At 42.2% G+C, this 25,788-nt stretch overlaps 1 protein-coding gene across 2 annotated transcripts in view; it reads right to left on the bottom strand.

Moving 5' to 3' along the window:
• CHCHD6 (coiled-coil-helix-coiled-coil-helix domain containing 6) overlaps positions 1–24,616 on the bottom strand; it is a 109,295-nt gene extending 84,679 nt beyond the window's left edge. For both annotated transcript variants that reach the window (XM_036391281.2, XM_036391283.1), the window contains exons 1-4: positions 24,457–24,616; positions 22,626–22,755; positions 21,675–21,729; positions 20,323–20,449 (exon numbers count right to left, since the gene is read on the bottom strand). In XM_036391281.2, the coding sequence (XP_036247174.1) occupies positions 20,323–20,449; positions 21,675–21,729; positions 22,626–22,755; positions 24,457–24,546 (402 nt within the window). In that variant the 5' untranslated portion in view covers positions 24,547–24,616. The remainder of the gene's footprint in view (positions 1–20,322; positions 20,450–21,674; positions 21,730–22,625; positions 22,756–24,456) is intronic.
• Positions 24,617–25,788: the final 1,172 nt, after the last annotated feature.

The raw sequence follows: 25,788 nt of genomic DNA, 5'->3' as shown, positions 1-25,788 counted from the left end.
TTAGGCTTTAACTCCATGGCATAGGAGTGGTTTCCTATGAGGAAGAGGAAAGGCACACTAACAAAGCAGGAGGCAAAGAATAAGCTTTCACTACCACTATTATTTGTACAATATTTTAGATAATCTTTTGGCACTGTGGTTTTGGGGAGTTTACTTTTATCCCCAGGACAAAGGAATTATATGTCCATGTCAATAGCTTCTTCCACAAGCATAAAATTCTAGCAGGAAAAACACACATTCAAGTTCAGCCAAAATAATTTAGCCAGATCAAATTCACAATCTCTCATAACCTCTCAACATTTCTGAAAATAAATGCCACTCTTAACAAAACAACCTTTAAAATAAAAACCTTAAAGTGTCTATTTATCTCAGAATATTTTCCTTCCTGCCTGTCATATATTATATATTACATACATATAAAATCAAAAGAAAAATCCACTCAAAGAAACCAACACTTTAATGCTCCCTTTTCCATTTCATGTTTGTTATACACCCACAGAGATCTTAAAACATTTTAAAGGATCAAGCTCTTCTTCTCATTAGTACCACCATCACGTTGCTCTGAACTGTGGACATATAACCTTTTGCACCTTTTCACTCTATTGAATCAATCTCCCCTGGCAACTTCTGGTGTGGCACTGTGCTCCTCCTGCCTCCGGCTCCTCTTCCCTCACTAATTCTGTGTTCAGAACTGTGAAGCACAAAATTAGACGTTTCAAATTAAGCAAGGAGAGAGAACGAGAGAACCTTATTAAATCAACATTAGCATCAGAGTGTCTTTAAAAGAGAAACTCAATTGCAAAATATTACTTGTCTCTGTAAAGCTCTTTACATTGACAGAAATGAGACAGGCAGCAGATGAAGTGACCTTCCTCCATCCCCACCTTCCTCCTCACACTGGTCACAGAGCTCAAGTTGTAAATGCAGGATCCTTTTCAGACCACAGCCCCCAAGGAAGAAAAGCCTACCTTAAGCTCAAAGCACTGAAACTGCCAAGTAAAAAGGACAAGGTCTACTAACATGGTGCTGGGGAAGAAACATGCACACACCAAATAGGGTACCAACCCACAAAGGCAGACTGCCTTCTCCTCCTATAGGGTACCAACCCACAAAGGCAGACTCCCTTCTCCTTCCAAGCTTTCCACAACATTAGTTTTTCTCTCAAGTCACATTAGGAGTCACAGCCAAATCTTCCTTTCTTACAACAGGACAAAGAGCCATCGCAGGTTTTAGTTTCCATTCTCAGTCCCCAAAAATCAAAAGTACTGACACGATGGTGATGATCAGCATATTCTGTTCCAAAACACCTCAACTTTCTGAATACAAATCTCTAGTTGCTGACCTGATACGTTAAACTCTTTTTCAATATTAATTACTGGAGTATCATACCATTCCCTTGTGAGGGATAATTAGACATGTTGTTAAAGACAGAAATCACCTCTAATACTGCATAGTCTTTAAACATGACTTTTCCTTGGCATTTCTTGATGAAGAGTTGATATTTGCACCTTGTGTCAACAGGAGGAGTGTACACACCTCACAGCATTGAGCAGCAGGCTATGGACTTGTCTGTCGGGTGCCACCTAAAACAGGGAGTGTCCTGGCAGTGTCTTTTAGGGAGGGTTTGCCATGTGTGCTGCTACAGTCCTGCAGAAACAAATCCTACTGAAACAATTCAAGAACAAAAAATATATATTTCAAAAGTCCCTCAATTAATTAAAATCAATGTTCAGAGTTCCCATTTAGCTAGGGAATATTATCCTATGGACAAGCAACACGAAACTAAAGCTCAGTTTCTGATAACAAAACAAAGCTTTCAAAGCATTTTTGGGGAAAACAGACACTACCCAAATAGAAATGGAGGCCTGAAGGTTTTGATTTTTCTAGTCCTACAATGCAATGGAAACTTCTGTATCAGCCAGACACTACTGAAAACTCTGCATTTTGCCAACAGGTTTCTAAGTGCAGACTCCCTGCCAATAAATGGCAATTTGGGAAGCCAGAGGCACTGGCAGTTCTGATACCTCTTCAGAGCAGTCATGGAAATGACCACTTCCTCCTGTGACAACCATGCTCACATGCCATCAACTAAGCACTGGACAAAGCAGCTACTGCACCAGGGTAAAGACAAAGTGCACCAGGGAAAGAGCAAGGAGAAGGAGGATAAAAAACCACCCACAAGAACTAGTGACAAAAAGCTAACTTGGTTGTTAAAGCACTATTAGACATCCTTGTTCCATAAAACAGAATGTTTCATTTTCACCTCAAAGGGCAACAGTAGCCATACAAGACTGCTTGGAGCCTTCCAAAATAAAAGGGTCATAGGAAAACAAGCAATTTACCATTCAATTATAAAAACTGAAAAATGGGGAAAACAGAAATGCCAGAATGATACACTGAACCTGCTGTCCTTAGGTCAGCTCTTGATGCTGACCCAGGCTGGTAAAAATGTCTTGACCAAAGTATACTTAACTGCCTGGCTAGAGGCCTTCTAGGAAGGGACCACAGCAAGCAAAAACTGAAAATACTTTTTTCTGTTCTCTGCTGTGCCTAATTCCCCTCTAGCCTCTCACTGGAAGTCTGACACAACTACAAGAACCCTCCTGCTGCCTGCAAATCACATCCCTTGCATTTGAAGGGGTTATCACATAGTGCCTTTAATTCAGTAGGACAGTAACTACGGTCACCAACTAAAGTAATTAGTTGACGTTCATATGCCCAACACTTTCAGATCTTTAACACCTCCTATTCTGAAAAATTTTCAGGAAACAATCATCTTATAAAAACCACACAAAATGTAGAACTAAAAGAAGAACAAACAGGAAGATAACTTGTGCAACTTCCACCATCTAATTCTGTTTCTTACAAATTGTTTGTTTTTTGATAACTCAGCATATACCAGCCCCACAAGCAAACAATGAGATAACTAGGTATTTAAAGTCACTAATAACTGAAAGCTTGGAAGAGCTTCAAATGGAATCTTTAAAAACAAAGCAGATAAAAAACCACCAGAGGTTTCTGAGGGGCTTTATTTTTATTTACTAAAGACATACCATGCTATTCACCTTCAAAGATCTCAGTGAAAATCAACACATGACAAGATTTTTTGAGATAACTACTATTCCAAGAAAACTAAAGCACAAGCAAGGTGCAACAATTTGTCCTGATTCATGCAGAAAATACTAGACAGGATCAGGACTGATAAGAGAGACCCAAACCACAGAAGAAACCAACATTTTCATCATCCATGTATTCAAGCAGATTACCAAAAGCAAACAGCCATGGTGTACTGATGCTTGCCTGTTAATATCCTTCCAACAGGGCACAATCAGAAAATTATCTCAAAAGATCCAAGTATAATGGAATGAAGAGTTACACTCATTTGAGATGAAGGGAAAGAGCTGGAGCAGTAAAAAAGCAATCCCTATTTCATTCTGAAGTCTCTAAGGAATTCAGAAGGCAGCAGGAATGGTAGAAAGCCATCCACCAAAGCAGGTAACTCACATTGCTTGCAGTGATTAATTCACTCTGGGTGTCAGCCTGCCACCTTTTACTGTCAGTGTGGAAAATCCAGTGTAAGCACTGAGAGGATTCTGAAGAAGGGAACAGAAACACTGGAAAAGAAGATGCAAGACAGACACAAAGCAAAGCTAAGAGTCACAGCGACCCTTCTTTTCAGTAATAACCAGTGGCTGCTGATCCCTCTTTTGAGACATCAGTAAAATGGACCCGTCTCATCAGCGCTCACTTTTTCAAGCAGCAAATCCAGAATTAATATTCACAGGTTCTGAGACTGACATAATTGCAATTTAAAAAGGGCAATTAATCATCAGCCACACTGGTGGCTGACTTGCCAGGCTGGGATCTTTTCTCTCCACACCTGCCAACAAACTCACGGGAGGCAAAAGCATCACGTGCACACAAAGCCAGGAAGTGCTCTTCTCCCTCTTACTCCAATCCCAGGCTTATGAGGTTTGTTCCTATTTTTTCTCCCATGCCTGCCCCATTGGGATAAGTCTCCCACCCTTTTCTGCAGTAGTCCCCTTACAATGACCAACCAATTTCCCTTGCCATGTGGATAAGGAAAGATTTTCTACATTGCATCTCACTCTTGTCAGCCAAGAGTAAGGCAATGGAACTCCCAACACCTACATTATGAAGTTCTCTTCCCTGTTTTCCACTGTATCTTTGCATTAACTAAATGTATATTTTTAAAGAGTGACATCTCAATCCCAGTCTTACTTGGAAAGTGAATTACAAAGGTGAGAGCACAGCTCCAGAGTATCAGATAACACAGGCAGATGATGGAAACATCAAACCTGGCAAGTGGACCTTATCAGATGAGTCAGAAAAGCCACTAAGTCAGTATTTACTTCTGTGCTCCTATGGGAAGGTTTTCAGGCAAGTTGCACACAAAAACAAAAACCCAACAACTGTTGTGGGTATCAGTTCTGTCACTTTAAATTCTTTCTATGTTCTATTTCACCTGTTGCCTGATATGAATAGTATTTCAACCAACAGCATTTAGAGAAGAGACATTTGGAAACTGTCAACCGTGTTAAAGTTGCCAGAACGAAAGGTCCAAGACTAAACTACTGTAGGGTGAGTATATAACCTCTTTAGGAAGTACAGTTCTTCCTGAGAGGAAGAAAGCCAAACTGACCACCATATTATGCCAGTCTTCTTATCTGGGAAGTACATAAACCACTATAGTTGTGAGTACCACAGAAAACAAGTATGAGATTGATGGTAAGATTTAGAGCTTAGCAAGCTGCAAGGTCTTCTAGTGACATACTTAACACTATGTCCTTGGGCCAAAGAAAATACATAACATACTTCTAGGCCAAAGGAATCTTGCTCAAACAGGTGCCACTGCTGCCAGCCAGCTGCAGCAGAGACTGGGAATGCATGTCGTAACACAAGCTCTATAGTCCTCCCTTCCTCATTCCTGACAGTCAGCAACCAAAAATTGCCTTCACCTTAACAATACAAAGGAAAAAAATTCAGTGCTTTTGTACGTGAAAAAAATGTAATTTAAATCCTAAGAATTCAGTCAGTATAGAAGTTGGAGCACAATTACACACTGCACGTCTTGGCCAGAGTTCCAAACAAAGGTAGTTGGCAGAACATCTCCGCCAGCAGATAACACCAACAAATGGCCTCATTTCCATCTATTATAAGATAATACACAGGTTATGCTTCCTCACACCATCCTCCTTTCTATCAGGTCCCTCTCAAGATTTGCTCTCTCTTTGACACAGGCTCCAGGTGTTCTTCATCCACAAACCTCAGCGCATCATTGCAAGTTAAATGAGGTGTCTCCAACCCAGTCCTCAGTTTTGTGAAACTAGAGAAGTACAATTATGAGCCCCCTCTGGCTTTTTCTGCCTTCATTTTGCAAGGGTTTAGAAATCTTTTATAGATCACTTTATTCCCAAACAGACCTTTACCTTTCAATGACACAAGTATCATATTGCCCACATAACCTCTACTCAGATCAGGCTGACCTTGTCCCCTCCTTTAACAAAATCACTCCTCAACAAACAAGTGTGTGGTGCTAAGAAACAGCAGGTATTTCACTCAAGCATGCATCTTCTCCCAGTTCAGGAGTAAATACCCTAAATCTCTGTTTCCTCACAATGACTGGCTGAATCAGTAATTTTTACTGGGCTCTTCTGCACTCTGAGAGGGTGTTTACCAAAAAGAGTCAGTAACAAAGCAGGGAGGGGAGAGAAAAAAAAAGATAAATACAAAGAATCTTCTTTAAACACAAAGAGGGTTTGTGGGCTGCTGCCCAGGATCACTTATGCTTCATTTCTTGCACATCTTCAAAAGAAAACAAATACTTATGCTTCCAAATTTCTCCCAATTCCTGTAAACTTAATGTCTCCAATCAGCACTTGCTCACATCTTTATCTTCAAGCCAGTATTATGAAGTTTTGATAAGCTTTTTCCTCCCAACGTCTCTCACTCCACACAGATAAAAACCACTAATAGAAGACTGAGACCAAAATCCTTGCCTCCTCTATTGCCTACATTTAGCAATCAGCAACTGTCTGAGTATTGTGAGACCCAAAGCACTGCCATGTATTACACACTTATCTCTGCAAAACCACCCTGCACAAGTGACAACTTCCAGGCAGGGGGGGAGGGGAGTTGTGCAGCTTTGTGATAATTAAAGCATAGATGAGTGTCACTGCTGTAGATAATTATGCATTAGCAGTGAAATTACTTAATGGAATTAAATAAACTAAGCCAAATGCTTTGTTTTAAAGTGAATTTAGGGTCTGCAAAAGGTGTCCATCTGACAGCCCAGGAGAGCAAGAATGACAGTCTTCCATGATTCACAGAAACCACATAACCCCAGCACAGCCTGGCAGGCTTCCAACTCCACCCAGGTAAAAGAAGAGCAGAGGAGAAGCCAAGGAAAATTTCAACCTTCTCAGTCAGTCAGGCCCTGATCTAACTGATGAGCACCCACACAGGGATCAGGTAGTCACTAAGCAGAGAGGAACAACTGACTGGGGTAATTTCCTAAGAAAATAAACCAGCTCTGACAAAATGGGTTAGTTCAAACCACAGCCCAACCCCACAAGCACCCATGAGGAAAAGAAAAATTCATCAGCATGAGTACAGACAAGACTGCAACCAACAACAGAAACAACAGGATAAGCAGGTACATGGCCCACAATGAAACCACCTCCTCCCACCAAACCCACGAGGCCTTTCCCCATCCTCTCCTCTTGCCTCACCAACTGCCCACTTACACACAACTCCCATCACTGGGCTCGTCTAGATGGCTTCAACAACATCCTCCTGCTTGTTAGAACAAGGACTCTCAAGGTCAGTCAGAATTTATAAGGCAGCCATTTCATCTTTTGTGCTTCTCTGGCTACATTCCTTCCTAAAAGATGCTGAACAGTGGAGATTCTTCTGGGTCGGGAAGCCCTGCCAACACCAGGGCCAATTAGGAGTTTCAGGATGATGCATATTAAAGTTATTATGGGAGGCAGTTATGCAGGCTGAATAAATCTTAACTGAACCTTTAAGTGGTTTTTATGACTTGTTTCTCCTTCTTGAAAACAGATGAAAAGATACAAATCTCCTGCCTAAGAATCTGCAGGAATTCCAGTCAACCACCAGCTTCTCTCTCAAAAGAAGATTCTGTACTAAAAGCAATAATTCATTTCAGCTAAGGCCAGCTAGATCATCTTTATGTTTTTAAGCTCCAAATTATTTAAATCAGTCAGAAACTTACCATATCAGTGAAGACTGACCTGAAATACTACCTTTACAAAAGCACTGCAGATACATTTCAAACTTCTGCTGAGAGAAACTCCATTTTTCTTCACTACTGGCCTTCCCAGTCTACACAGTCTAATTGCAGACAGTTAGAGCCAAAAAGACACAGATGTAATAGGAAATTTTTACAGAGCAGGTTTTGGTGAGTATCTCATTAGAAGACCAGGGTGTAGGTCAAATCAGGAAATCCTAAAGAGGATCTGAGGAATGGAGGCAGCAATAGCAAACATAAGATGCCATTAGGACAGCATCTACCACTCTCTTCCACAACTTCCAAAACCAAACTTGCTCTCAACAGTTCGTATCCACCCCCTCAAGAAAAACTACTGAAAACCAACTGGAGAGCTGAAGAACAAAGAGCAATCAGAGGTGGCTGAGAACATACCACACCATTTGTGTGAAAACCTGCTCTGTCTTCACAGCAGCCTCGTCCTCCCCTCTGCAGCCTGAACACACAGCAATGTCACAAGTTCTAGATCTGTACATTAAGCAGGAAAGAGAACCCCAGGCATGGTCAGAAAATAAAAGTCAGAAGCAGTTTGTAAATTATGTCAGTACACAGTGGCCTCACAACTCCAGATGATGACAAACAAGGGGCAATGTTTTTAAATTGAAAGAGTGCAGGTTTAGAGTAGATGTTAGGGAGAAATTCATTACTCAAAGGGTGATGAAGCACTGCAGCAGGTTGTGCCAGAGAAGCTGTGGATGCCCCACCCTTGGCAATGTTCAAGGCCAGGTTGGATGGAGCCTGAGCAACCTGATCTAGAGAATGAAATCCCTGTCCATGGCAGGACAGCTGGAATTAGATAATCCTTAGGGTCCTTTCCAGTCCAAACCATTTTGTGATTGTACAATTTCTGCAGGAAGCAATGAACTCCAAAAACTTAGTGTAAACTCATCCAGAAAAATATTATGGTAACTCCTGGAGAACTCCTAGAGTCAGAAGGAAAACAAATAAGCAAAAACTTCGAGACATTTCATTGGTATGCAAGCAATTTGAGGGCTCAGCAGTTCCTGCTCCACCCCTGGAAAGGAGACTTCATGGTGTCCCTTCAGTGCCACCTTCAGGAAATACTCACTGCTGCTTTCCAAATGCTCTCGACACTGCTGGAGAATTGTATGAACTCAGTGAAGGCATCATCACTGGCAGGCAACTAAGGTGCACATTAAACATTTTAGTTCCAAAATAAGGGTATTACAACGAGAATCACACCCCAAAGAACTGCAAAGCTGAGCACAGATGTGCTTGTTATTGCAAGATCAATACAGAGAGCAGCTGCTGGACTGAGCAGTGGGTTTGACCCCAAATATGAAACGTAATTCATCTCTCATTCAGATTCTGCATGAGGCAGGTGATAGATTTTCCCAAATCCTACGTTCAAAGGGATACTGATGAGGGTATGCTCTTTGTGGATTGTTTATCAGACTCACTTTGCACCACTACATCCTAAAGGCTCACTTGAAAAGCCAAAATAAACTCTCCTTCAAAAATAATCATAAAAACCAAGCTATCACAACTGCTTTGGTAATGAAAGCAGAAAGTTTGAAAAGAATTCAGAGTTAGTAATGAAGTGAAAAATATAATGCATGGGTCAAAAAAGACATACTAATATCATTTATTTATTTACACACACGCCTGCACAAGATGTACCTTAAGCTTCTGGACAGTGTATTGACTTAGCAGTAGATGACATGAATTTTCAAGGAGGAAACTTAGGACCCAATCACTGCATCATAGCTTTTAGAACCGGCAGATGACTCGATGACCTGCACAGTGGGGCCTAACCAAGCTCAACAGCAACATCTGCTGGGCAACAAGCAACTAGAGGAAATTAGTCTGATTACATGAAAGTTTGTTACTCCTTCTTAAAAAAATGTAAACTTTTGCTACAGTTTTAGAATGCCCACTAAGTTACATTTCTTGTACAAAAAGCAGATGTAACTTTTAAACAGGTAAAAGGTAAATTTTTTCCTAAGCTTGCATGTGGTCAGAAAAACCTATCATCTACCATTACCTGCTCACCAAGATATGTCACACTACAACACTGAAATTAAGTGGAATTAAAATTCCTCTGTGCTGGAGAAAATCTCTTCTGTCTAGCTGGTTCAATCACACCTGAAAACACCTGTGGTATGCCTTGAGCTACTTTCTTTCCTAAGGGAGCAGCCTGCACTTGCAAGGCCTGAGGCAGGGAAGTATTTATCAACCACATTAGTCCCATCCACACAGAGGAGAATGGCAGCTAAGACCATTAGTGCTTCTCTGCCTGCAGGTGCCTTACCATACTCCTTATTAAGCTCAGAAAAAAAAGCCTGCTATGGCAGGATGACATTGGAGCATAAGCACAGGTAATGGTCCCCACTTAATCTGGGCACAAACTGACACTCCACCCAGTTTAATTACAATGAAAACTCTTATTTTTACACCAGATGTATGAAATTTGATGGACTACTTCTAAATTAGTGTAAAAAAAGAAAAAAAGAAAATGCAAGTGGTTGGCAGCACCTTCAAGGTTGCATTTAGATATTCAGCACAATTTGGAACAAGGGCAGTGACCTGAGATGTGGCTTCTCAACAGCCATCAGATGGGAAAGGGTGTTGATGCATCCCACTTCTGTTCCCAGGCAAGGAACAGTATCAAAATCTTACTTGACCATGGAACCACCTCTTTTTGCAGATCACTGTTTAACAGGAAATCACAGGCAAGCAGCTTTTTAACAGAATTCTATGATAACCTTCAGTAACACAAAGCTTTGAAAAATTACACTGCAAAATGCTGTCTTGAACAGGAAACAGCACAGCAACTGGGGAGACAACTTTTTAAATGATAGAAAACTATAGGCTGGACTGATGTTCATTATCTTTAAAATTGTAGCTGGCTTTGCAGTTTAAAGCTCTCATGGTTTTTCAGGTTTGTACTTGAAATTCTTTTATGCAAAAAAATTAGGAAAAAGGGTTTAAGAAACATGCAAGCTTATTTTCAGCTGATATAGTGATTGTTGTTATTGTTGTTGCTTTGGGAGAAGTTTTTCTGATTTGGGTTTTTTTCAGGGTGCTGCTTTGTGTGGTTTGTTGTTTTTCAATGTTTGGTTGTTTTGGTTTAGCATTTTTTATCATATCTTTATTTCCAATCTCCCTTTTTCCACATTTAGCTGTTAAACTAGGAGAGAATATCATATGAAAATACAAAAAAGAGAGATTACTCAAGTCTTCAGCTGGTAAGGGAGCAGCTTTTGTAAGGAACCTTTTGTGCATTGGAAGTTCGGAAGCCGGGAGTGAGGGGCAGCCAGAGTCTCAGCTTGACAGTGCCAATTACAGCTACAGCAAGATGAACCAAGGAACAAATCCATTCTGCTCAGAGGATGGAGAGAAAAGAAGAGACATGAACCTGTATCTTTGAAAAAATAAAGGGGCTTGAAAGCATCCACCAGACAGTGAACCACTTTTTCCATGGCAAAAGCATTAGGCTGAAGATGCAGTGAATGTAAATGGCAAGCTCTCAGTCCTAATTGGAAGAGCACTAGTTATTTAACAAATGTATCCTTAGTCTAATGTTCTATTCAAGTAAATATTAAACTTTTTTTAAGCTCTTTTCTTTTGGACAGTAATTATACATAGCCCTGCTCAGTCTGTTTGATCAATTTTTACTCAATTCCTACTGTATCGTCCTTCAAGTTTGCCCATTATCACAAAGTCTTCAAGGCTAAAAAAGCTCTAAACCCCCTATGTACTGCACAGACAGGAAAAAGAAATGCAGCTAACTCTAATTCCTTCCCTTCCTCATAAGCTTGCAGGTGTTCTATTTTCATTGTCTAAAAATCAAAGTCATCAGCTCACTTCCTTTCCCTTAGTACAGTCCCTTTTAAGAAGCTACTTTCTGTCATGTTTTACTCAGCACTCATAAATAATACAGATAATTGCAGATGGCCATAACAAACAAGCAGAGAAAGTATACAGATACAGCAGAAAGAAAACAATAAAAATTCTGATGTGCTCCAAAAGCAGAAAGAATTCCTGGCAAATAGAAGCAGCTGCATCCAGGTCATTTTTTTCATTGATGTACAGCAATCAGAGAGCCAAAAATAATAAAGGGACAGACTTTAGACAAAGCTACATAAAGGTGCTGGCAACTCAGTTCCTTCTGCAGCAACACATTTCCTACCTCATCCTCATGAGCAAAACACAGTTATTTCTTCCCTAAAAAACACGCATTAGAGAGGAATACTAGTCATAGAAAGATAAGTTAAAACCTGCTGAAACTCCAAAACAGATAAGCAGTGTTCAATTAGGAGGATATTATGCTGACTATAATAAGGAACTGTGAGAGAGTCCAGCCAGCCACCCAAGAGTTAACATCACGCTTTTCTCATCAAAACCTCTTCCAAGAGGTTAAGCACACAATAGACTATCTAAAGCACAGCTAGAAAGGCTGCTTGAAATTCCACACATGTGCCTCAGCAATGTATTTCTATTAATGTCCAGTGTGTGTCAGCGTGAAGATAAGGTACCAACATCATGTCCAACCAGGCAGCCAGAGAATGGGACGCCGTGTAAAACATTGTCTGGTGCTCAGGATCCCGGAGAACAGCGGCGTTTGCAATCTCACCCGCTGCACACGTGCCTGATAACACCAACAATGAGGGGAGGCAGCAGGAGCAAACCATCCTGCAGCTTTAGGAAAGTAAAAGGATGGAGAAAGAAGGAAGCAAGCAAGAATTAAAATAAACATCAGCACATTTGGGCAGGGTTGAGGATATCCAACTGTAGCAGAGGGAATAAACAAACGGGAAAAAACTTCAGTGAAACTTAGTCTTTGTATCAGCTCACTTTAACTGTTCTTTAAGGTGAGAAATAAAAAGTTACATCAGTGTTTATTTTTATTATTCAGACCATACCATTTAGACTCAGTTTGATCTAGTAGTATCATCCTACAAAGCCATTTGTACTGGGACTTGTGGAAGACACTGTATGTGAGGAAATACGATCTTGACCAGGACACACCTGCTCTGCTGGGCCTGGCTCTGGCAGCTTGAGAAGCCCATGTGTTACCATGAGCAGCTGGTGCATTCCCACTGGAATACCCATGCCAGTTGTGCTGTGCACTGACAGGTGCTATCACACAGATACATTCCAGCCTATCAGCAATCTCCCCATCAGCTGAAGAGTTTGCTAATTTAATCTGTAACTTACCTATGCTTGGGAAAGGTAAATTGTATGTGGATGAAGGGGTGGGACACAGTGATTCCAACTGGGACACCACAGAGCATGGAAGAGTTGGTGATCCATGGTACAGTTAAGATACAGAATGGCCTCTGGGCCTGTCTTGTGCTGCTTATGCCCCCCCCTCAACGAGCTGTAAACTAGAGCAGAATTCTCTACTACACAGTAGTCTGACAGCAGAATAAGAAAACTCAGCACTAGTTTTGCTGGACCAGTCACAGAAAAATATCAACATATTATTCGCCTACTTTTTTATAAATTTAATATTTTGTAGTTACATAAGGGAAAATGAAGGCTAATCTTATATTTTACTTCTTAAAGTAAAGCCTTCTTAGGCTTTACAGTAATCCTAAGTCAGAACAAATGAATCTTGGAGAAGTTTCTGTGGAGTTATAAAAGTTATAAAAACCTGGTAGACAAAAAAAAAAAAGTGTGAAATATGGGCATGCAAAATTGAAGGCAAGACAGGGGAACTAGACAGCACCCCAGACAACTTCAATTTGTTGCAGCTGTTGGATTTTAAAAAAGGCCAACCTTGTCATAAGGTCTCTTAGCTCAAGAGACTACAAAAATGAGAAGCTCAAACGACCATCAGCTGCTGAAATCTGCAAAAACTCTCCAAACACAAATTAACCTTCAGTCAGGAGATAAAAGACTAGGTGCAGAAATTGAAAGTTATTAAAAAAATGCTATAAATGTCTGACAAATCAGAGCAGCAGTAGCAGGAAAATAAGCAGTACATAGGCAGAATCTTACCCTTAGCCAGGTAACACCTTCTCCTTCTCTCAAGAGAAGAGGAGGTTCTCTTTTGCCTTGGCTGTGTTTTCAATTTCTGCCTTTATTGTAGTGCATACTCTCCAAAATTGCTTTAGTTAAATTTAGACCTCACTGATGCTCCAGAGAACAGAAGTTATTAGCTTGCTGGAGGTAGAAGACATGTAGATAGAGCCTCACCATGCCAAGCTTAAATTTAATGCAAACCTTTCCAAAATCCATCATTTAACACTTCAATATTATTTTCTATAGGGATCCCTTAAATGTTTAATGTTTTAATGGTTTCACTAAGTAATTCTTTCACTGAAGAAATATACTTTTAAAGTAGAGGGTAGCAGACAAAGAGGAGCCCAATTGTAGGGAAAAGGAAGGATGTTCTGGCCTGAGACTATAGAATAACAGACCACTAATTTTAAAGTCTCCACATACTAATATATTTTCTTCAGGAGAAAGTCTGGAAGAATGTCTCAGAGCAAGACTGAGAGGGATACAAGGCACAAGGACTGAAGCTATTTAAATCCCCCTGTCAATAGTTTGCAACATTTGGTAATAAATCATTAAGTCTCAAACCTAAAAATACATCTTTCCATTTGTATCAACATATTTAAAAGGCAGCTTTATTTAATTAGTGAAAGAATTAGCTGTCAATTAGTGATATAAAAAAAACAACTGCAAGTTCCAGCCCAAGACACTGCCACTCTTGCTGACCTGGTTAGAACCCTACCTGGTTCTGCAGGCACTGAGGGCAGGTCTGGGTGTTGGACATACAGCCTGTGAATGCTCTGCAAAGAGCCAAACCACAGCAAAACATGCTCACAAGGAGGTGCTGCCCCCACAACTGTAGGTAGGAATGAAGATTCTCATAACTAAATGCACCACTTATTTTCTAAGAAAACATAAAAAATAATCTAAAAAAATGGTATCACATATAGATATCTGTTGCTAACAACTGCAACATCAATGAAAATCAAACTGAATGGGCTTTTTCCTCGTTTTCCACTATTATTTAAAACAAGCCTCCATACTTCCAGATTTCAATCAATGTTTTCTACCTCACCCATAAAAAACTTCAATCAAGAAGTATTTACAGAAAATAAAAAGCCAGGAAACACCAAACCTCTTGCATTAGCCAGGTCACCTCCCAGAACCAACCTATTTTCTACACACAGGTTTACAACTTTAGAAAGGGAAGGGTTCAGCTCAGTGTGCTGTGTTTTAGCTGTAGAGCCAACAGGACCAAATAAACTGTCCCTGAGGTGAGCAGTTTCCAAACCATACTGCAAAGCTCACAGAGACAATACCTTTCACTACATCAACTCAAATAAACAGGGACAAAAAAAAAAAAAAAAAAAAAAAAGACAAGTTTTGACAATAGAGACCTGACCTTGAAAGCAGCAGTGTCACTTCACTGATGGCTCCACACTGTCACAGTTCCAACAAATACCATGCTACTGCTGAGCCTCATCCGGTCACTACAGCTTGTCACAATGGCAGGAGATTACACACAACAAAACCCCAGTTAATCTAGGAATGCTTACCTATGGCTAATCAGCCAGGATGAAGCTGATCCCCAGCTTATCACAAAGTAAATGAAAGCCTTCACAAACCAAATCATGTTCAGCACAGTTTCTAAAACAATCTCAGTACCAGCTCAGCTGCGTCTACTGCTGACACTGATCAACAACAGTGGGCAATTCACAGCAAAAAGCCCCACAAGATTCACTTAAAGTTTTATCAATTACCAGGAATATAAAGGAAACTTTCCACAAATGGGCTGATTGGATCATTCTTCCATCCCTACAAACTGAAAAAGAAAATATTTGATCACTCCCTAACACCAAAATTCTCTTCCATTTTACCAATCTATGAACTGGCTATTTATGCTGTTTACAGCAATTTTAAGCAGTTTTACTTCCACATTCTTTGAAATGAAGAAGAAAACATACCAGTTAAAATGTCAGCAGCCCAATATACACTAAATCAAGGGTGGAAGTGTCTGAAGTATGTCACAGCAAAGCCCAAGGGTTCATAATGTCACATTCACAAGTTGACACCGTTATCAAAACCCACTGCTTGATCAAAGGCATCCCCAATCATGCATTCTTCCTTCATCCCATCTTTCCTGAATCAAGAAGAGAAGATGAGAGGCTCTGAAAAACAAAGAGATTATATCTGGGCAAGAAATCATCTGAAAGAATTCAACAGCCTATGACCAATTATAATCAGCTACTGGAGCAACCTGAAACAAACCCATATTCTTGTATTTCCCTTCATGGCCATTTGAGCCACGCTAGCCACAAGAGTCCAATGCTGAAACCACCAGAAAGCAAAGGTTGCCATCCAGCAAGCCAGTGAGCAGGCATGATCAGAAACACTGGGAATAGCAAGTCATCCATCATGGACTGCTGGATAAACTTTCCAGCAATTATGAATTCTCTGCCCAGCAGCCAGTGCCCGTCAGTCCTGCCTGAAACAGCTGGTCATAGTGCAAAGTCTGTCCTACCATCACCCCATTTCTGAACTCCCTTTTTCAAAGTGAGAAAGAAAACGACAACTTTTGGTCAATAACTCTGACAAAGCCATTATCCTTGGGGTATTTAATGGGGAGATAAGAACTTCAGGGCTTTGCACAAATCATATTAGTTCAATGCTCAAATCCGGGTAATGCTTCTTTTCAAAGTATTAATTTCATTTATTCTGTTTGCTCTCTCTCTGTCCTGATAACACAAGTGCACATGGCCTCTAAATGAGATCCTCCTATTTTATAAGTTATAATCCTCCCTTTCTAGAGTAGTAATGAGATGTCTTTGCTTAATCACGTTTATTCCCCCCCAGCTTCTGCTTTTATCCATCCCCATTCCACATTGATTTGTCTTAAAGGTCTCAGTGAAAACCATCAGGCACACCACTCACTGGCTCCAAGAGGTTCCTGATGCACATGCTGCTCAACCTTCAGAGATTACAAAAGCAAAAAGGAGGAAAAAGACCAGCTTTGTTTGCAAAGTTTCCTTTATTGGTAGGAAGGAGAGGGAAAAAAGTAACCTGAAAGAACTGAGAAGTTAAGAGAAGACATTTTGATTAATTTGGAATGAAAAAGGAAAGATTGCTCGCATAGGGGAATGGTGACACTATTCACAACATAGTCAAGCAATTAAATAACTTGACTGACAACTTTGCAAGCTCCTCATGCTAGAAATAGAAAAGGATTTAAAGATAGCTGTGTTAATTCTTGGGTATTTCACATGAGACTTAAGGCATGGCACCAGCATTAGTTAAACACCCCAGGCCTTGCTCTGGAACACTGTACATATAATCCTTGTTGTGCTGTAAGTACCCACAGCATTAAATTATTCAAAGAGTCCACTCAGCACCATGATCCTGCAGTGCTGCACAAACAAATAAAACATTTTATCTCTAATACAAATTGGGGAGAGTTCTTCTACAGCATCTTAGCAGACTACTTCCATTTGAGCCAGTCACCAGGGTTAATGAAAAAGCCATATTCACTCAAAGAGGAAAGTGAATGCTGCACTATTACTTACAGAGCTGTTTTGCTTCTTAAACTAAAGCTGTAAGGAGTTTTACTCAAAACCTAAGGTATCTAGAAGCTAAGTACCTTCTTCAAAGTCATTAAAAGAAAAAGAAAGGTCACGACAAAAATGTAGAAAAGGACCCAGGTACTTAACTCTAAATCCCTCTTGAAACCAGTACACTTCAAGGAGAAAAAAACAGCTAAACAAAATATACAAACCACAATAAAATAACAGTAAGTTTTAATCTGCACCCTGCCCCATAAACAATCAAGTAACTGGCCCCAGAAGCTGACAGCAAGTTCCATATCAAAGGTTAATTCTAGTCCACCCTCTCTTTGTGTGCACCATATAATAACACTGAAATGCTTATAGCAATATTTCCAATAATAAAAGTCAGTGAGTGAAAGCCATAAAGAATAGATTAAATGACATGCAATGTTCAGCACAACCACAATGAAATCACTTCAAAATACAGCTATGGTACTTGGATTTATACAAGTGGTATGGTTACAGGGGAATGTTCCAGCACTGCTGCAGACAACAGTACAAAAAAGAGCTACTAATCACTGAACTATAGATATGTTAAGAGCACAGGGCAGCTCAAGATCTTAATGCAAATACTAGAAAAATGAATAAAACTTTCTAATTAAATGTGGCATGGTTTTCATTTTTTACCAAATTAAGTGCTGCTTAAGAAGCAAATCATTAATTTGTTATTGCTTTCATGGGAGTTACCCCATTTTTCATTTCATTTCCCTAATAGGTCACAACAACAACAAAAACCCTGGAAGTTTCTCCCTTATAAATGTAAGCAGATAACTTCCATTGCTATCTGTACCTGGATTACTCCTAGATACCTTGAGTTCCACTACTATCTTCTACCTGAAAGAGAAGATTGACACAAGACATGGATGAGCAGCTCATACCCAGTATTTTCCCTATTTACTGGGGCTAAAAAGCAGAAGAGCAAGAAACACTCAAGCCCTATTCATAACAAAGGAGGATAACATTAGAAGACAAAGGACAGACATGGTTTGAGTAGGATTGAGTCAATACAATCCAACAAGGTAAGCATGCCCAAAGGGAAACAGTAGCTGAGATAAAGCAAGACTGATAGGGATCCCAATAATTTAACTCTGGCCACAACAGTTTCTTTTTAGGAAGGTATCTGGAAGCTGACATACAGCAGCTCTGCCCTCATCTTTGCAAGGACAGACTAGACTATCCTATTTTTTAATGATCCTAAGTTTATGACTGATCATGAGATAATTAAAGAGCAGTGAAATTTAAAAGTTCCTCATTCTTTCACCACATTCTGGGCTAACACACCTTGGTCACTATTTACCACAAGGGGACCCTAATCAGATTCTTACAGAGCATCAAGTACATAATATCTGAGTATGCAACACTACAGGATTGAAAGCTAATTCAGATAATAAAACAGCTTTTGTATGTGAGCAGTCAGGTCCCAACTCATTTTAGAAGTGTCCTCTTTGCATTTCACAAATATGGCAGGACTCTGCTAGCCACATTTCTTCAGGATTACACTCCACCTCATTGCAGGAGGGCAGGGCTATACTTTGAGCAAAGTCACATTTTTAGATTGGACAACAAATCCACCAACTTCTTCCCCTTCCTCTTTACAGAAGCCAGTTACTTGCATTCATAAAGAGAATATTTTCTCTCTAGTGAAAGGAGTGTTAATACTGCACCTGCTGACCCAGATGTCCTTTGCAGAGGAGCAACAGTCACCTGCCTCAGACATCACTGCTCTGAAGCTGAGCAATCATCCAGCACTCCATGGTCAGGATCCAATCTGCCAAGAGGAAATTTCCTGCCACACAGCAGCCATTCACAAGCTGTATCTATCCAGGAGAGCAATCTCAGCCACCTACCAATCCAATCATACACAAATTTTATCATGGAGACAAAGTACAGTTGGGTCCAAAACCACAAACAGAGCAATTCACAGTAGAGAATCTCCTTAAAGACTGTTAACCACCAAAGTGAAAATACAAGCTGTTGCTTTCAAAGCCTCTACCTCTTAGAACATCAGAATTTGCAAGGGTATAGGTGGGAAATACTGTTTTATACCTGCTCTGCTCTCATGCTCTCCATCAGCAGCTGCTGGGGATCACTGTCAGAGATGGATTGCAGCTACAAAGACCTTTTCCTTGAACCACTGTCACCATTCTTGCATAAAATTTATTCAGTCCCAAAAAATATCTTTATATTATAAACCTCTAACTGCTTCACATTTTCCCCACGTAAGCCAGGCCTGTTATCATTCAACATATAGAAAAAAAAACCCCAAATCCCATAGGATTCTTTGTTTAAATCAAGCACACACTGGTTAAGCTACAGATCAGTAGGATGAAAGAACCACAATAAAGACTATCCATACTCCAGTCTGTCCTTTCCCTAAACCATCCTTTTAGCATGCACCAGGCAAGGAGAATTCTCTTGGTCTAGTTCTCCCAATAAAGTCTTAACAGCACAGTCTAAATGAATGGGCAGTTTGATCTCACTGTGGCAAGCATGGCCCCACCTGGCTGTCAAACCCTGACACCACTGCAGGTCAGGAAAAAGTGGCAGCTCCAGTAAGACTCTGCACTGGTTACAGACAGCACACCATAGGAATGGCAGTATGGAAAAGAAAACAATATAAAATAGCATCATGTGAATATTAAGGACCAATGACAATCCCAGTGTACTCTGGTGATTGATAAAAGCCTCTTGCTCTACTAAGCCTCATCCCACTGTACTTGTGACTCCAGCACTGCTCTTCTCAGCACTGGTATGACAGCAACCTAATGGGTCATCATAACACCAAGGTGCCTGACTAAGAGTAAAAGCTGCAGCAAGAAGTTCCCAAAAGTAAGTCTGCCTGCTGGGCAAGAACAAATTGGTTTGGGAGTCAGTGGTGTGTCAAAAAAAGGTTTATGCTTCCTGGTCCCTAAAAATCAATCCTAAACATTCTTCAAAAGGTTACAATACTTGACAGTTTCATAAGAGTTCTTCTGTTACCAGATTTATAAAAGACTCAAACAAATGAAGACATTATTACTTTTTATTAATTTGTGTACATGCACTACTATACTCTAGAAAAAAACAGAGCAAAGTCTCAGGATATATCAGGTCAGCACAATTTGATCCTGTATATATTGAAACATTTATTTCATACACTTGAGAGTTCAAAAGAGTTCTCTGTAGCTAGACAAGGACCACATACACACACAGACTCCTTGCCACAGGTAAAGCTGTCCCCAGCACAGCCATTGTTCATGCCTTGGCAGCATGGAGTAACATGCTGCAAGTGGAGCTTGCAGCTGCACCGTGAGCCAAATGTTAAATGATGAGTGAGATGAGGCATGTTTCAGCCCAAACCCAAGTTTCTAAGCTCATCACACAAATGACATTAAATGAATGCCCTCAAGCAGAGCCATTTTAGCCTGTGCAGGTTGGAAGCATAGCAGGGGGTTTGTTACTCACCAGCTGGGCTGCTCTCTGCCTCTCCTCAATAATGCCAGACCTTTCCTTGGCCTCATAGGCTGCTTCCCTTTCTCTCTTGGCCAGCCGGAGCAACTCCTCTTGGACCAGTGACTGCTCTGCCAAGTACCTGTATGAGCACCAAAAGCAGAGGGAAGGTCATCAGCAACAGGGTCATGGCTTGTCATGGAGTACCCCTGCTTAGAGCCAAAACACAAATCCAGAATCTCTTTGGCACAAAATCTGCTCACAATCCCATCGTCAGCAGGAATTCAAAAGCCCAACAAACTTTAAATATGACCTGCAATTCCAGTGAGGTACAGCTCAGGCAACAACAGCAGCCATTGCACCACATAAGCTTACACTTGAGTTATATTTAGCTCTATTAAGTACTTAATTATCACCTGAAAACAGTGAAAATAGGAAGCAGCCAGACAAATAGACACTGCTTTGGGAAAGATCAAGGGACATACAACAATGAAAGGAGTCAGCCAGGCTGACAATGCTGCTCTTCGGCTCTACAGAGGAAAGAAAAATCACAAAATGCATGCAGCAACAACACTAAGAGAAGCAGCCCTGAACTGAAAAAGGCTTCAAAGGAGATTCTCAGGTATTAAAACATAATCATAAAACAGAATCACAGAATTGTTAAGGTTGGGAAAGATCAAGTTCAACCATTAACCCAATGCCACCATGTTCACCACTAAACCATGTCCCCAAATGTCACATCCACTCATCCAAGGCCTTTTGAATACTTCCAGGAATGGTGATTCCACCACTTCCCTGGCCAGCCTGTTCCAATGCCTGACCACCTTGTCAGTGAAGAAATTTTCCCTCATACCCAACCTAAACCTCCCTTGGCACAACTTGAGGCCATTTCCTCTTGTCCTGTCACTTGTTACACCCGGGAGAAGAGACTGACCCCTCTCTGCCCCAGCTACAATCTCCTTTCAGATCCATAAGCTCCCCCCTGAGCCTCCTTTTCTCCAGCTAAACACCCCCAGCCAGTCCCGAGGAGGTTTGTGCTCCAGCCCTTCCCCAGCTCCCTCGCCCTTCTCTGGACACACTCCAGCCCCTCAATGTCTTTGTGTAGTGAGGGGCCCAAAACTGAACCCAGGATTTGAGCTGTGGCCTCAGCAGTGCCCAGTACAGGGGGACAATCACCGCCCTGGTCCTGCTGGCCACACTACTGCTGATACAGCCAGGATGCCACTGGCCTTCTTGGCCACCTGGGCTCATGTTTAGCTGCTGTCAAACACACACTCATTGTGCTGAGGTAAAACACAGACATATGCATACATAGATATATTCCCAAATGAACTAAACTATTGTCTTTTTCAAGAGCTTCACCTCACCTCCTGTAGAGTTCCTGCTCTGCAGCAGAGTCACTTTCCTTTGGTGGTTGAATTCCTAGAAAGGAAAAGAGAAACCTGTGACAACTAATAATACTACAAGTGTAGTCCTTCATCACATCATAGATTATTTTAGGAAAATTTCATATTATTCATCAAGAGAAAAAAGAAAGTCAAGAAAATTTAGGTTTGATGGATAGAGTTTGAATTTATGAAATAGACACACCAACAGCATCATTTTCAAACAGGCACACTGAATAAACCATGCTCCAGAAAACTGTGTGAGGATATTAAGTCCTCAAACTTATATATACTGAAATATGAGCATGGTTGTAGACCTACTTCTCATTTCCTTCCTCTAGTTTCAATAAGTCTTTCTCTTGACCTCCTTCTCTCCTTGTAATTAAAAAGTGAAGGTTAAATTATTTGACGGAGTTCTGGCCATCCATAAAGCTAAATCTACATTCAGGAAAGACATAAGCTAACAGCAAACAAATCCCTAAAAGCAAAGGCCTAGTTCTCTAACTTCATTTTAGTCTGGATGCTTTAAATAAATCCACACTGCTGATATAGATCAACAAAGCCTATCTGAGAACCAACAGAAATCAAACAGTTTTCTGACATGTAAATAAAGACAACTTCAGAAACCAAGTTTTCATCATCCACTTATCCAGCTGTGCTTAGGTTACCTTTCCCTGGGAGCTTCTTTCCAAAGAATAAAAAGCAGCACTTCCCTCACCCATGCACAACATACACCCTGTGCATGTACAGCAGACAACAAGGCAGCTTGCCAGAAATGAAAAGCAAAATATTTCTGCCTTATTTATTGCACATTGACCTGAAATACTGGAAATGCTCCCAGAGTGAAACAGGGTAAGCAAAGAGCTCCTCTCACAAGGGGGTAGCACTGAAAACTACCCTGTAACATGCAGTGGCAGCACCACTCCTCAGTACCTGTAGGTCTGGGTTTCCCTTCTGCAGCAAGGGAGGAGGGAGCTGTGCCATTGGATGCACGGGGAGATCTCTGAGTCTCCCTTCTGCTTGGAGAGGATCCTTTCATCCGGTTCACTACATCTTCAGTGAGCTGAAACACAGAACCAGCCACGTCAGTTTCTGCTGTGTTTTTCACTGTGAACCTCCCCATTTGTCAGTTCCTATGATAGCACACAAGTATTGTCAGTTACCTTACTGCAATGTCCCTCCAGTCCAGGCAGTCAGCACTTGCATGTTGACTTTACATTTTTAAAACCCACCCCCATCAGTAAGTGACAAAACCTCCAATCTGCTGCCTGACCCTTAAAGCTTCACTAGACAATCTTCCACAAACACCAACAAAAGTGGAGAGCACCCCTAAACAAGTCAACCCTTTGTATAGGGAGAAATCTACCAGAAGTGGAAGGAAATGAATTAAGCAGGTTTAAGTCCATCTTTTCCTCTTCTTGCTCCATGCTTGCTAACCCAGCTCAGCATGGCAGACATGCCGCAACCCATGTGACAGAGAACAGCCTCCCACCCACATAAGGCTGCAAACACTTTTGCAATCTCAACTTCATTTTCACTACCTGACTTGGGTTCAAAGCCATGAAAAAGAAAGAAAAGTTAACTTGAAGTTTTCTGGCAATTCAGTCCAAAAGGCTTCTCACAGCACTGTTAAAATTGACCCCTTTCTCCTGCCAAGGTCAGAGGGTCTGGCTGCAGAACAAAACTAAATGAGGCTGCTCCCCATCTGGGCTTGCCACAGTAGAAGACATATTTTCAGTTATATCGCTACTACCCAACTTAAGAGCATTTTTAATACTTTCATTTTACATTGTTATCATGCCCAATTCCTGATTTTAAAGACACAAATCCTTGTCTATATCCTGTAAAGAGAAATTAGGCAAAGACAATTTTATCTCCATCAAAAAACTTTAACAAGGAGATAGCTGAGATTGTGCCTAACTTTGTCAAATAATTAGTCAAAATGGGATGAAAAAGAAGTAGCCACAGCACCACACACTCTCTGTGAGCCAAAAGGTTAAGTGGCAGATTTAATTCTGGCAGATTTTAGGGGGGAATCAAGAAGAATTTTTAAGAGGAAATCAAGAATTAGAAGCAAGAGCAATGAAAATGATGGTAGTAATAAAAAATCCCAAAACTAACATGTAAAAAAACAAAGAAAAATATTAACAGAGGGCAGGGGGAAATCCTTAATGGTAGCACCACCACTGTCCAGGGCTTGTTTCCACAACACACACGTGTCAATTTCCGAGACAAGGTCAAGCAGCAGTTTCCCAGTGTCCCTTCAGGAACAGCTCCCTGTTTCCAGCTCTCATCCCCCCTGCTCACTCAGTGATGCTCTGCCCGGCTCCTGGCACCATGAGCAAGGGCAGAGCTGTCCCCTCCTGGATGCCCTCCGAGCCTGGCAGCGCCGTTAGCATCAAACCGCTTGCAAAGCACAAGGCAGGGGCAAAACGAGGTCATTGAGCAGCGAGGAGAGAAAGAGGGCTGGGAGCAGAGTTTGGAAGTGAAAATAAAGAGCTGGTGCTGGTGTGCCCCGCTGGACAACAGCCATGCCCAGGCCCCCAGCCCTCCTTCCCACCACTCACCCCATCGTTTCTCCAGCACCCTACTCCTTCAGCCTCCAGGTTTCCCTCCCCTCCTCCTTGCTTGCCCCACCCGTCCCTTCTAGCCTCGCCCCCCGCTCCCCTGAGCTCCCGGCCAGAGCCTTCCCCAGCCCCGCTCCCTCCGCCCCGGCTCCCGCAGCCTCCAACAGCCGGCCCCACGGCACCCCGGGCCGCCTCACCCTGATGCCCTGCAGCACCCGGACTCGGTCCTGCTCGTCCAGCCCGAAGGACACTTTCCTGCGGCCCTGGCTGCTCTCGCAGCCGCCCATGCCGTCGGGGGTCGCCTTATCCTCGCCGCGCCCCTCTCCCGCACCGGCTGCCGGCAGCGCCTCTGCCCTGCCAGCGCCTGCCAATATACCCGCTCCCCATTGGCGGCGCCCGCGGGGCGGCCAATAGCGCGGCGCGGTGCTGGCGGCCGAGCGCGGTGCACGCTGGGGGATGTAGTCTGTGCCGGGAGAGAGCAGCCCGCCCGGCACCGGGGAAGCGCAGGGCACGAACGCGGCTCCGGGATAGCGGAGAGTCGCGCTGCTGTCCCGGTGAGCCTGCCCTCCACACCGCCCTAGCAGTGAACGCGGCATCAAAACTGCCCCTACAACTTCCACTGCTACACGTCCAAGTCACGGGGTTTTCCCAAGTTGAGGGAGGATGAGCTCCCATCAGACACAGCAGCTGCGCTGGGGGCAGAATTCACCTCCGCTCCCTCCAGCGACGCTGCTCCAGCCAGACGGTGCCGTCACCTGCCCCGACACACACGGAGGAATCCTGCACAGCTCAGGCCACGCCTGATACAGTCCCCGTTGCCAGGCATGGCTGACCCAACAGCCTAAACCGAAGGAATGAGATAATGCAACACACAGGCGGCCGAAGCAAGAAATAACAGCTTTGGAGAATCTTTCTCAAACAAGCTTTCTGCATTCCCAGAAATATGGCCAGTTGGTATCAATTTGTTACTTATCTACTTGGCCCACTGCTGCTCAGCAGTGCATGGGAGCAGTTTTAACTGTTTATTGCTGATTCCTCACAGCAGTTAATGTGGCAACCAGAGCTTTGCCTCAGAGTGGGACTTGGGCCAGCATTAAGGGAGTATGTGGGACTCTGCATCCCCCAAAGCCCCCCTCTTTTCTAGAGCACATTCCTGGAAGCAGGGAATATTTTGGTTGATTGTGCATCACCTTGTATGCTGGAGAGTCAGCCCATTGCTTGAGCTCTCAAGACAAGGGCACTGTGCACCATGAGCTGTCTGCACCAGCCAGGCAGAGCACAGGGGTGCCTGAAGCTCCCCCCCAGAGCTCACCTGCCTCCTGCTCATTTCTCATCTGCCACCAGCTCACTTCACTTGATGGTACCTGATTTTTGTGCTGAAAGAGCCCATGAACAGATATTCCTTACTCACCTCTTCTGTCCTCTCCAAGGGTTTCACAGGCTCACACCATTGCTCTTCCAGGCTGGCAAGGTCTCAACCATGTGATTACTCCTCCAGAAGTGTTTCCATAATTGTGATTACTCCTGTC

Source organism: Molothrus ater, chromosome 11 (genome assembly GCF_012460135.2).
Source record: "Molothrus ater isolate BHLD 08-10-18 breed brown headed cowbird chromosome 11, BPBGC_Mater_1.1, whole genome shotgun sequence".
In the NCBI taxonomy this organism is placed as follows: domain Eukaryota; kingdom Metazoa; phylum Chordata; class Aves; order Passeriformes; family Icteridae; genus Molothrus; species Molothrus ater.
Note: the sequence above shows the minus strand (reverse complement) of the source record. Positions and strands in the feature narration are given on the sequence as shown.